Source organism: Aplidium turbinatum, chromosome 4 (genome assembly GCF_918807975.1).
Source record: "Aplidium turbinatum chromosome 4, kaAplTurb1.1, whole genome shotgun sequence".
In the NCBI taxonomy this organism is placed as follows: domain Eukaryota; kingdom Metazoa; phylum Chordata; class Ascidiacea; order Aplousobranchia; family Polyclinidae; genus Aplidium; species Aplidium turbinatum.
In genome coordinates, this window is record NC_137475.1 from 42,958,185 (window position 1) to 42,972,176 (window position 13,992).

Genomic DNA, 13,992 nt, shown 5'->3' on the forward strand with positions numbered 1-13,992 from the left:
GGACCAATAAAAATCAGGCAGAAAACTGCTGATTTTGATGCAACATATATAAAAGTACAATTGTACTTATGCTGTCTGTTAGCGCTGTCAAATTATGACACCGGACAAAGGTTAAAAAAGTGATGTTATCAAATTAATCTGTTTCTCTGTAGTGTGTAGTCCTCAATTTCTTGAAGTTGATTAGCCTATCTAATATCAAGAAAAATGTAAGAAAACTTTACAAAGGTTGTTTTAATCTAACAAATGGTTTACTTTTATGCCTAGTTTTTAGATCCGATTTATGCTAAGAGTTTTAATCTCACCACCCACTAAATTTATTGCTGGTGACTAAGTACAAAGCGTTTCTTTTCTTTTTCTTGAACATTGAAAGTGAAAAAATTGAATGACTTTTCTTGAGTACGGTACCGGAAGGGTCTGCTACTATTTAGTGAGTCCGGTTCGGTGAGTCTGATTCGGTGAGTTCCTAACCTCTAACCCAAACCCCTAACTCTAAAACGGCAATGATAATTAGGCTACAGTACCCAATAATTTTTAAAAAAAAATTGAAAAAATCCCTCGTTAAGGGATCGGACTCACCGAATCGGACTTACCAAATCGGACTTACCGAATCGGACTCACCGAATCGGACTCACCGAAACGGGCCATTCCGGTACCGGAACAACTTTTTCAATGTGTCATATGGTGTGCACATCTCATATGTGGTGCCTAACTGTTTACAAGCAATTTATAAAGTTTTTTCAATAGAGTGATGCCACTTAGCTTACGGCGTTAAAGTAAGATGATTGGACAACTCACAAAGGAAGTGTTTAGCAAGATAACATATGAGAGATAAATATGTTCTGTTTATGCTAGCTAGTTTCTGTAGTTTCAGAACTTGAAAGCAAATAGCAAGAATGGATATTTTGCATAAGACTACAGTATTAAGAAATTCAGCATGGTTATAATTATAATGCTTTTACAGGACAATTTCACATAGCGACATATGTCAGTAATATTGTGATGATAAAACTGCTGGTAAACTTCAAAATACCAATTCCGTTGCAGTTAGATAAATGTAAATAAATAGGTTATCCCTCCGGAAAATATTCCCATAAAGTATCTACATTAAAAAAATAATTCCACTTTGGTAAAAAAGCACCCCAGTAAACTTCCCCCCTAATATTGTTGGAACAATTTGTGCTGTGGAAAGGCTTTTGAGGGTGGGTTTGCCTGAGGATTTGTACGGATTACCCACTTAGACATATAGTTGAAGTAGAGTTTTGCAGCTGATGACTTACCATTGGTGTTTTCAGATTTAGTTGTTATAAGCAATTAGTGTTTAGTGCGAGCTTCCTAAAGTTTATTTTAGTGCAAAAATTGGCTGGCAAACATGGATGTGAAAAATTTGATGTAAAAGATTTTGTCACAAGTCTGTGACTGGAATCCTAAATTGGATGCTTATCAATTAAACAGGGTTTGTTTGTTTGTCGTATCCAGGCTTACACCTGGTGGTTGAAGATTTAGATTAAGTGGACGCGAAGGCAAGGAAGCCAATCTTTATGTCTACCTTAAGGCATGCCTTTAAGTGTCCTGCCCAAGACACAGCCACATGCCCTTGAGCGGTGTCAAACCGGCGCACTTTCGATTGCCGTTCCAGTGCTCTCACCACTCGGCTATGCAGCCGACTGTGTTGTGAATGGTTGTTATCAGGTGTTTCTTTCAAAAAGTCATATTTAATAACCCATTTATTCTGTTATTCAGACTTAGCCAATTTCAAGATTTTGTATAACAGATCATAGGAACTAAAGATGAAATAATCACAATTATCAATAATAGTATTATTGTATAGTTATTAGTAATGTGCCTATACTCTATATGTTCATCAAAATTGTAGTATGAAGGAAGGTATGCCTCGATACATCAAGCAATACGCTGTTGGAGTTATTGATTATAGCTCTCAATATGGAGGAGAAAACCCACGAAGCTTTTCCTATTCTGTTAGCAACATAATTGGCGAGCCTCGGATATTTCCAAAGTATGGTGATTACACACAAGCAGCAGTGATGCGGACTTATGGCCCTTGGTGGGATCGATGTCAAACTGTTACATGCAAAACTGACAATAGACCAAAGTAAGCTATCTTTTGTGTATTCTTATATTATGAATTACTATATTGTCCTGGTTACATAGATTCCTTTCTTCCTGCTTGCACCACCTCAAAATTCTGAAAATCTGGATGAGAACTTTAATGGTTACAATCCTTAATCCTCACAAGTTACCAGAGTACAAAAAAGCTATTGTCCGACATCCCCCCCTCTGTGTTCCATTTTAAATCCTTAAACAACTATTTCATGCTGTGTCAAAGGCATATAACAGCTGTTTGATAAAACTGGGTGTTTTGCCCTGTTTGTTAATATGATCCTTCTATCAATTCCACAATGCACAATTGCATGGATGAACTATCAAATTGCATAATTATGCCAGTTGCAACTAGGGCAAGTAAAACTAAAAGTATATATGTTTGTTGTTCTTAGGTCTTCAGGATTTCTTAGTCAAGATTATGTGGATGTAATATTTGACCAACCTGTTTATCCTTGGTCTATTGCCATATATGAAACGTACAATCCAGGAGCAGTTGTTCGTATTTTAGCCCTTTGTCAAGAGTTTCCAAAGCAACAAAATTTGAGGTAGTATATGGCTATTGTTTTTGTTATTTACTTTTTGGGCCACGCTTGATTGATGACAAGACGGTTTATTTTCCATTGGCGCTTTGGAGGTTGAATCTCTACAGTTTTGCATACTTGTGGAAGCTTTAAAACAGTGTTTCCCAACCTGGGGGTAAATTACCCCCGGGGGGTAATTTGCCTGTTTTCGGCGGGTAACGAGACCGGAGGTTGTAAACTTTATAAAAACGAAGGAATGGAACAGTCGTCTTTACAAGGAACTGTGCAAGAAGATGGGAGAAATATACGAAGTATTACTGTACCACACAGAAGCATGATGGCTGTCTCATGGCAAAGGATAACCCGCCTGGTCGAACTTCGTGAGGCTGTCCATGTTTTTCTGATAGAAAAGAAGTCCGACTTGACTGAATACTTCTCTAACCAACAGTGGATTTCCTAGCTGTGCTACCTGGCTGATATCTTTGGTGAATCGAACAAAGGCAATCTTTTAATTCAAGGCAAGAATGTAACTGTGATTGACACCAAAGTAGCCGGAGCAGCATTTATCGCAAAGGTTAAATTGTGGAACAAGCGAGTTGGAAGAAGCACAGTTTTAGACGTTTGACATGTATCTCGGAGGCAATGGACTTGAGTTGACAGCGGCGTTGAAGAAGGACATAGCTGACCACTTAGGCCAGCTAGCCAAGAAGATGGACAACTACTTTCCAAATTTGAACACGGCTAGTTTTCAATGGTGCACTGAGCCCTTCACATGTGATGACAGCCAGGTGGATGATGACGACTTTTCGGCCTAAGAAGAATTTATCACTCTCCGAATGAACAAAGCGTTGAAACTTGATTTCAATGGGAAAGGCTTAGAAACCTTCTGGTTTAGCAGACTCCAGGACGCACCAACATTAGCGACACGGGCATTAAATATCCTGACATCTTTTTCAACAACGTATCACTGTGAACAAGGATTTTTAACTGTCTTGGGAAGGAAGACAAAGAAGCGCAATTGCCAGAATGTCGAAAGCGACACAAGAATTGTCCTCAGTAGCCTACCACAAAGCCCAGGATCACAAAGCTGGCGCCTGAAGTCCAGGCCTGACCTTCGCATTGAATGTTTACCATGCATTGTTATCTTATATTCAGTATTGTATTGCATTTTGATTGTCATAGTTAGCCCTTTGAAATACATAGCAATAAACATTTTTGTTTTTGAAAATTGATCGTTGGGGTAATTGGCTCACTTCAGGGTGGAGATTAGGGTAACAGCCAAAAAAAGGTTGGGAACCACTGCTTTAAAACTACTGACACAGGCCCAAGTACAGAGATTGAGAGAATAAAACTTCTACTTGTTGTTTAAGTTTATTTGTCTGCAAATTACCTCTTCCATTAGGTTCTGCAGGATGCAGAGCTGATTTTATAGTGTTTTGCTCAATTGTAGGTACACCACAGAGCCAAACCAGCACCGTTTGATCTTGCCATTCCTTTGTTTAGAAGACAAGTGGTTGGTTGGTTTTGAATCTTTATCCTCGGACTGACAAAGCCTTGCTTGGTTATTCTTGGTAGTTTCGCCTACAAGAGGCTCTTGATACAGGGCCGGTTGCCGAGATTGGCAGAGTGAAGTTTTCCGATTGCTGAAGTGCTGTTGCCAGGGAATTATTCCATTAACTAGGTGCCGCTGAATGGAGAGCAGTCCTGAAAATGCGTTGCTCAAGCGCACACCCCGAGAGTCGAACTTGCGTCGCATGGTCTTGAGCTGGACGCGTAACCACTGAACTTAACCTAGGGACCTATTCAGCAACAATCAATATATATCAACCAAGATAATCAACCTCGAGTAATGATGATGACATCATCGATTTCCATCAATATGTATGTCCGCTGCTACTGTTTCAAATAATTATTTAAAAAACCTTGCTTAAAAGTTACATAGTTGGTGGTTCAAAGTTTAAAGATGGTGTTAAGGTAGTTTATGCGACAAGTACTCTCTGTCTAACATGAAATTATTTGTTTTGATAACAAGTTACTGAAGAGAGTTAGACAAAAGTACTGTGAGATATAAACTACCTTCCTTTTCACCATTTTTCATCTATCAAGTTGGTTGTAGTCGACAATGTAATGTATGCTTGTCACCATCATAATCACCCTAGTGTATTTAAGTAAGACTTCCTTGGTTTTGAAAGCAGTAAAAAATCACTAATATTTGAATTTGGATGAGAAGTAAAGGTTAATGTATTTTCTTTTACTGTAGATATGCGTGTGCATTGAGTTGCGCAAAAAAAGACTAACACTTTTAAATTTCGAATTGTTCAAGAACCGAACTATAAAAGCATCATTCTAAAATTTGGTTCACATTGTGATTGGATAATCTCATAATTTTTTTGAAAGTTTAAAAGCTTTAGGTGAAAAAAAAACAAATGCCATGGTTTGAAAAATGAAGTGCCAAATGCAGGGCCGCTAAAAGGAAAACTTGAGCCGGTACCAATAAAATCCTCAGGCCCCAAACTAAGATACTTCAAAGAAAAACATACTACATTCAAAGAATACAAGGTGATTTCTTGATTTTCCAGACGCTTAGAAAGATTGGTGAGCTCATAAAGTAATCCAAAGCCCGGGTCTAAATGTGCCTTTTGAACGCCCTGTCAACTCTACTGGCCAAACGTAATATGTATGTCCAATGACAAAGTTCCACAGGTTGGGGAGGTTATTTATATTTTTAATGGAACTTAGCGTGCTATCTTTGAAATAGCCCTGAGAGGTAGACCTACAGAAGGTGTGTGATATGAGTTATTACTAAGCATGACAAACATGCAATCATCACACGACCGTGTTGTTTTGCACCACTTCACATGGAAACTATTTTTAACAATGCAGTGTTGGGTACGAATCTTAAACAAGATGATACCGGTACTCATTTGTTTTTAAATCAAAAACGTTGCAATTGTACAGTACACAAACTGTCAAATTGCTCATTTGAAATGTGAACCAAGTTTTACCACCATTTTTTATGTTTTTAAAAATTCAAAGATTTTACTGTTAGCGTTTACTTTTTTGCCCCAATTGATGAAAGACGCATTCTCTGTATTCTGATGTGGTATGATATCAACTTTTCAACAGTCCACGTTGACTAATAGTTTTGACATCACAGTGTTGTGATTAACACGTTAAATGACGCACAGTCCCAAGCACTGATGCGCTTGGCTGCTTGTTCTTACCACACAATTCCCGCATCACAGCCGCATGTAATTTCCTGTTTGCATCACTTTGTAGCATCTTATGTTGAATATGTATGAATAACTTTTCCTAGTAACCACCAAAATTTACACCCTATATGTTTTTTCATCAAACAAAAAGTGACTCGGCCCTCGGAGTGTTTTATTGGGCAAGACCATTCAAGGATAGCTCTCCAATCTCTATTCAGCAGCACCAAGTCCATAGTACAGCTCATAGGCAACAATATATCAACTACAAGTGTAAACTTCAAGACATCCCCAATCATATATGAGATAGCCTACTCTAGATATTTACTGAATGCTTTTTCAGAGACTTTTCTTGGTTTAAGTAAATGTTTTGTAATCAATAAAAGCTCTTTGAATTCTAACAATGGTAAAGCTGTTACTAGTCAAAAAATATCGTTTTAAAAAGCTGTAATTTTCTACAGGTAACTATTTTTTAACATGATAAATACTATGTTGTTTTTGTTTTTTTTTATGTTCTTGGTTGGACAAAGTAATTTATCTACCAAAGTTGTATTTCTTTGAAGCGAAGAAGAAAACTCAGAAGGTTGTGATCCTTCCATCAGTGGAAAGGCAATTCCACTTCCTATGGTTGATAAATATACCCACTGGGAGGTGCTATGGAGTTGCCCAACAACGCAGTCTAATGTGCCCACAGAGGCGAGGATGTTCGCGCCGATACTTCGAGAAATCAACCACCTCAGCCGGATAATCAGATTAGAGTTTTGTCACACGCATCTTGATTATTACACAGAACTGGATGCGGTTGAGTTGACAGGTTAGTGGATGCTTGATGCTTTCTTTCACGACTCTCACAAGTCATGGCTCGTTGCAAGTGCAGATTGTGGTAAATCTAACTCGACGGAAGCTTATGTTATGACTTGCGGTATCATCACTTTTAAAATTCATTCTTATTTGCTTCTCGGTTACGTTGACGAGCTTGTTTTCTGATTTTATTATTTACTAACCTGAGATATTTTTACCTTCTTCTGGCTGCTATAAGACAAGCTATCACAAAATATTGTATTTTCTACGTTTCGTCAGTCTACACGACTAACTTTGCCAATGTGCAAAAAGTGTTAAAATCTACATGCCCAGCAATAAATGACACGCCTCAGAAACACGTCAGCACAGCCAGGAAATATGCCCTTTTTATTCTTTAAACAATTATAACTTAAACTACAGTGCTTTGTTTTTATTCGAATGTTTCAATGTATTCCTATGTTTATTCAGGAACGTTTCAGTACAGTTCTTCATCTCCTGTGGATCCCCCTACGGTATCCATGAGCAGTTTGACACTCTCTCCTCCTATTACTCCCAACTCAAGCTCCGAAGATTTGGCCTATGCGGAGTCTAAAGTGGATTATAGGCTAAGGCGATCTGAAATCATCACTGATGCCTATGAAACGTCAAGTGACGAGAAAGTTTCTGAAGAAATGCATCCTAACGGACACTTCAGTTGCTTGCCTCCAGAGATAATCAGCAAAATATTTAGCTACTTGCCATTCCCCGACTTCTGTAAAGTGGCATGTGTCTGCAAGTTGTTTCGGTTGCATAGCCATGACCCTTCTCAACTAATCCGCATTGACCTGCATTCACATTGGCATGTTATAAATAACAATGCACTTGATAGCATCCTTTCTCGATGCAATTTCGACTGTGTACCCAATGGAAATATTCAAACGCTCAACTTGAAGTGGCTGGGAGGAGGTGACATTGTCACTTCGGAGCAATTGGGTTCTTTTTTTAAATTGTGCAACTTTCAAAATCTGACGTATCTCAACCTTGCGTCGTCCCCGAGCGTCACCGACTCTGTCCTGTCCACCATCGTTGATGTTGCTTCCAATGTGGCTCACCTTGATCTGCAGTCCTGCGACAAAACTACTGCTGAAGGCATCAGAATTCTCCACCGTCTTAGGAAACTGAAGACACTCAACTTATACCGATCCAAGGTAAACTTTTTCATGTTTTATTGCTTGCTATAATGGCTAACTTATACTATATTTTCGTAGGACAAATGTTTACTTGATTGTTACCGGTACCACACAAGACGGTACAGCGATGCAGACGCACAATGTGAAAGCTTTACACGCCCAGTCATAAAGTAGTGGATTATGACAAACGCGGCCGTTGAGAGGATAATTTGGGTCCGGTACCAACGAGATCTTCGAGCCCCAGACCAAGACGAACCCTAGACCTAGAAAAACACACCACATCCAAAAAATACGCGCTGGTTTCTTCAAGTTCCCAGGTCCCTTAGGAAGGTTACGGCCCGATAAAATTATCCCGGGACCAGGTCCAATAAATGGTGGACTATGATCAATATGTTTTGTTACCTCGTGGTTTCATCCAAGCATGATTTCATACATGTCCCTACCAGGTTGACGATGCCGGCATCATATGCGTCATCCACACCAACCCAGACCTCACCTGTCTCAACTTGGGAAGCTGCAACGAAATACGTAACTTCGACAGGTAACTCGTTTCTTTTGTTTGAAACAAAGTTAACAAAAAGAATCAAAATGATATTTTATTTGAGCACGCAATCGTCGTCATATGTCATCATCACAGCCGGTGCCGTTTAAGGCAACTGGTGGGGGAGCACACATTGTAACACTTGAAATAAACAGTTTGTTTAAATTACGAAACGTCATCATGTAATACAAATGTCATTAAAACGTTACAATAGCATTAAAAACCCATTTTCGGGGGCGGGGCGATTACTCCCTTATGCCCCCGTTGGCTACGTCCCTGCTCCCAGACACAGATTCTCATACTATTCTTATGGTTGGTAGTTTTCATATCCAAACAAAGTCATATGGAACATTCTTTTTAAATTATGAAATAGGTTTCTGCTAATTCTAGAACTGACTCATTGCGCACGAAAAACGTTGAAGTATCCTTTCTTATTGTGTCCTTATTCTAGCCTTACTACACATCAATTTATGGGCTAATTTTTTATATGTTATTGTGCAGGGTACTTCTGGAGTTGTCACAGCATTGTGTAAACTTAAAAGCATTGGACACTTGGCGAGCTAGAAGCCTTACCAGCCACGGGTTGAATGCACTGGCGTCTAAATGCAAATACCTAGAAGAATTAGACGTTGGCTGGTAACTAACCTACTGAGTGTCAAACATGCAATTGCACTGCTCAGGCCAAACTTTTTGTAAATTCCTAGATCCGCCTCACATCAAAGTTAGTTACTAGTTCATTAAAAATCTTAACAGCCTGTTTCACCTCAATAGGATCAACGGAAGGAACTTATTCAAATAGAATCAATTAATAATATAAAATTGAAGTCAAACAATATTCAAATAGATTTGCCTTGTACAGTAACAGTATATTTTCATTGAAACGTGCGTATTGGTTTGTAATTGTGCAACAAATGCGCATTTAATACAGAACGGTTTTCATTTTCGACACTAAAAGGGACCTATTTTCAGAGGGATATATTTTTTTAACTTTAAGATAAATACATAAATAGGCCTACCATGTACGTACAATGCATCTAAAACACGCAGCAATACACAAGCCATACTAGGCTACAAAGCCTGTGTCCCGGGAATTGGCCGAGTGGTTAGCGCGTTGGCTCGCAGTCGAGAGCCTGCATGTTCGACTCCAGCCACCCGCACTTGCTGTTGTTTTTCTGGGCAAGAAACTTTACGATAATTGTCTCTAGGGGAAGACGGGGCAAAGCGGGACACTTTTCGTAAAAACGTAATTTCAGCAGCAGTGATGGTTGGATTTAGTTAATTTCTTTTTTAATCGAAAGCCTTAGTTGGTCAGCATATTTGGTTCGAAGATCAAGCGGAATCTTTCTACTGTTATAGTACAAATCAAAAAAGAATTTTTTTTTAAATGTCCCGCTTTGCCCCAGCCGTGGGGCAAAGCGGGACACTTCATTTTTGCATGATTTGGTACTGTTTAGCCGCTTCTCTCAAAGACAACTTCTTGCTTTTCACATCTTCTATTGAATTCTTAATATTGATAGCCTATCCGTCCATTTACCTATTTCATTTTTTCTCTTATAGCGACGAACCATTGTCAGAATTAAATTGTGTAGGCCTACCGGTACAATATAAATGAATGCTGATAAATATTTTACAATCTTGAAGGCTAAAAGAGTTATAAACAAAAATTCAATCAACAAAAGAACCACAGATATAATCTAGACTTCTAGAGTCTCATGTTGCCCTAATGCACTGTCCCAGTTTGCCCTAATAGGCTACAGCTGTCCCACTTTGCCCCAGAGTATAGCCTTTAGAAAATAACATCTCTGCTGAAACCTGTAAAGTTTTAGGTAAAAGTTGCTTTTGTTACCAACAAATACTGTCTCAATGTCTAAGATAAAAACAAAGCTACCAACAAATTCGCTTATGCTAACGAATGTGGTAGCTACTTTTCCATCTCTTATAACAAACCATGCCAAAACACATTTTACTTCCTCACGACACGCGTTGTGCTCTGCCAGTCGCCATTTTTTCACAGCAAATACAGTTTATAGTTGCCTAATTAGTGCTTCCGGTTAGAGGGAGCCAAAGAATACAAAACGTGAGAAATCGCGATGTCCCGCTTTGCCCCGTCTTCCCCTACCCAGTAATCGATGTCGAGTAATGGGTAATACCAAATTTAAGTCATAGACAACCGGAAACAGACATTGCTGTCGGCTGCAGCGTGGGTCAGGTGTACGTCGGAAGGCGCACACCGATGCATAGCGCTCAAGTCCGCTTTCCCGCAATGCAGGATAAAGATATGAAAAACAAACAAACAAATCAACATGCCTAGTTATAGGACAGGGTTGTTTTGTCAGTTTGTGCTTTATGGTATCAATGCTTCTCAAATAAACTTTATCGGGGCATTGGTAGCCTATTCCGTTGGTTCAAATTTTATGCTGTGCCCACTACGTTCTCATATAAAAACACAATATCACTTTTAGAAATTACAATTTTTTATTTTTTGAAAGGAGTAAAAACTATTGATATCCGAACGTATCCACTCTGTTCAGGACAACCTCTGTTCACCAAAATACTGGTGTCCGACAAATTGTTCGTAAGCAATTGTTCGTAAAGCAATTGTTCGTAGGCAATTGTTCGTAAAACAATTGTTCGTAAAATTAATTCTTCGTAAAACAATTCTTCCTAAAGCATTTTTTTGTGCATGCAGTTAAAATTTGATGTATACGAAGAAATGCTTTACGAAGAATTGTTTTACGGATTTCATTTTACGAAAAACTGTTTACGAACAATTGTTTTACGAACAATTGATTACGAACAATTGCTTTACGAACAATTGCTTACGAACAATTTGCCTATAACCAAAATACTGTATATCTTTACAGGTGTAGCACGCTGCAGAGCTCAAGCGGTTGTTTTACCAACTTGGCAAAATCTTGTCCCAATCTAACTAAGTTGTTTCTTACAACGAATCGCACAATATCCGATACAGAAATTGATCTATTTGCACAACTATGCCCCAAACTTCGGTAAGGCTGATTTGTGAGGTTTTGCTCAAACTTTTAAAAGATAACATTCGAGCAATAAAAAAATGTTATTATTTTTGATAACTTTATCTAATTTTCAGTTATGTAATTTGATAATTATATAGCCTATATCTGTATCTAAATACAAATTTGTTTCTACTTATACGAACATTTGTTATAGCCTACAATTTTTTTTCAAAATTAAAGCTATAGCCTAGCTAAGCCAAATTGGGTACCGGTAGCAAAATGGCTGAGTTATTAAGGATTCCTGCGGTCCGTCCTACATGAAGACGTAACCTCAGGAAAGCCTCAGGCCTCATAAATATCTGGAAACCTATGCAATTGGCGGTAACTAGAGGTGCACAGGAGCTGGAGTTTTGGAGAAACAAGGAGCCGGATTCTCGGTTTTCGACAGGAGTCAGTGGAGCAGAGTCTGGAATTCGTTTTTCCATGATCGAAAAGTCCGTTTTTTGCCAGATGATACTTTTAGCGTACAAATATTTACGCTATAGCCGACTTGGTGCAGTTGTAATTTTTGTTTACTAGGTTCTATTCCCACCTCCTGTCTTTACTCTTTTATTTTCTGTAATTGAACTGAGTATAAATAGAATCTTTGGCTGCAATCAGGTGGTTTCAAACATCGGTAGGCACTTTAACGCATTACACTTCTAGAAAGGGTAACCGCAACCATGCGTGACATACGACATCGCTGATGTTGGTAGCGCTATCATGCGTGACATGACTCAACACGTGATTATCTGGTCGTCTTTATCGAAAGATTTTGATACAAAGAAGTTTAACTGAATGCATCGCCACAACCAGCGTTTCCTAATGGGTTAGGGCAAAGGAGTAGTAATTTCGATTGCATGGGTTCGATTCCCACCCTCTGCTAATACTATTTTTTTCTTCTGCAACTGAACTGAGTGCACGAAGGATCGTAGTGACTGCAATCAATGGAGTTTATGAGAAAAATTGTGACTAAAACACCAGTAATGTCATATACGTTACGCATGGATTGCGTTATGAATTCGAAGAGTGATACGTTAAAGTGCCTACCTCAAACATCAGTGATGTCATGTCACGCATGACTGCGTTGGTGCAGTGGAATACGTTAAAGTGCCTACCGTAATAATGTTGCCTATAGCCTAGCCCTATACCATGAGGTTTCGGTGTGAATGCTTGGCCTCCTTGAAGAAAAATGCAGAGTGAACTATCCAGCGGTCGCCGTAACACAACGCTTTCTCACGGGAGTTTAAAATTTCTCTTTTAGCCAACTGGACATTCTTGGGACGCGGTTAGTCACTGTGCGTTCGATTGAAAACTTGTTGAGTCGCTGCCCTAATCTGGAGTTCCTCGATCTATCCTTTTGTTTCTGTTTCACTGTCGACATTGTGCAACAGCTGCGAGAAGCCTATCCGCGTGTTGCAATAAAAAGAAGCTTTCAAGACTGACGTTTTTTTTATTTTCCACACTATGTTAACTTTTACCTCACGTTTTGTTACTTTGTTCAATTACAATATGCGGTGAGTTTTACCAAACAACGCGATATGCCTTCCCAGCTGGAAAAGTTACCGCCTTTAAATTGTTACTAACAGCGACGGGTTTTGTTGGTTGGGTTGTTATAAAATTGATGTGACGTACAATACGGCGATGGAGAGTATCGTCAGCTATACTCATAAAATTTTGCCTTTAATTGTAGCCTACCCTTAAGCAAAGATGCCTTCACTGAAACTTACGTCTTGAATGACCCAACTGGTATGGTTGATTTTTCAGTGATTAGCTACATCCTCTCTGTTCGAGGAAGCCGAAATATGTTTCATTTTATTTGCATTGGTTGAGAAAAGTTTTCTTTTGGATGATTTGTTATATTGTGTATTATATTTATATAAATGTACACTGCAGGCTAATTTGTTTCAAGTCAGAAATTTAATAATACTTTTACCAAGGTGAACCAGCCTGTACAGTGTACAAATGTAACTTGCGTGATCTTAATTTGCATTGGTTGAGGAAAGTTTTCTTTTGGTTGATTTGTTATTTATATTTTTGTATAGATGTACAAATTGTACATTGTAAAACTTGTTTCAATTTACTATTTTTACCAAGTTAACGCGAACCGGTCTGTACATAATCATCAGTGTACAAAGAAAAGTAATATATTCCTTACTGTGCATAGAATATCGGCATATGTATAGCTGTGTGTTTTGAAGAGTGTTTATCATTTGAAAGCAAGTGCGGCTGTGTCTGACTGGACACTTAAAGGCATGCCTGAAGGTGGACACGATATTGGCTGCCTTGCCTTCCCGTTAATTTAAATCTTCACCCACCGGGTGTAAGCCTGGATACGACAAACAAAGCAATACGTATTACCTGAAAAAATTTTGCGGGCCTTATCTTGTACAATGAAACTCATTGCTGCGTTTCATTCAAAGCATGAAATTCAAAATTCCTTTCCATCAGTGTTTTTTTTATAAAATTACATGTGTGTTTGCATGTAAACTTTCTCGTTGTTTTCAGTTCGGTCAATACTGAAAGTTGTTTGTGTTCACTTATCCTAATCTCTGTACTGTTCTATACGCTTGGTGAAAAACTGTAACGCAAATAAATTTTATCTCTCCACGTCTGATG

At 38.6% G+C, this 13,992-nt stretch overlaps 1 protein-coding gene across 2 annotated transcripts; it reads left to right on the forward strand.

Moving 5' to 3' along the window:
- Positions 1 to 1,689: 1,689 nt before the first annotated feature.
- On the forward strand, positions 1,690 to 13,992 carry LOC145768806 (F-box/LRR-repeat protein 4-like). 2 transcript variants are annotated; one of them, XM_082580404.1, is made up of 8 exons: positions 1,690 to 2,110; positions 2,514 to 2,666; positions 6,415 to 6,665; positions 7,121 to 7,839; positions 8,268 to 8,362; positions 8,864 to 8,998; positions 11,227 to 11,370; positions 12,638 to 13,992. In XM_082580404.1, the coding sequence occupies exons 1-8, from the start codon at positions 1,875 to 1,877 to the stop codon at positions 12,816 to 12,818; spliced, it is 1,914 nt and encodes a 637-aa protein (XP_082436530.1). In that variant the 5' UTR covers positions 1,690 to 1,874; the 3' UTR covers positions 12,819 to 13,992. The 2 variants fall into 2 exon arrangements, 1 of the variants encoding a protein (XP_082436530.1); XR_014288979.1 differs by lacking the exon at positions 12,638 to 13,992 and having other exon boundaries at positions 8,864 to 9,083; positions 11,227 to 11,363.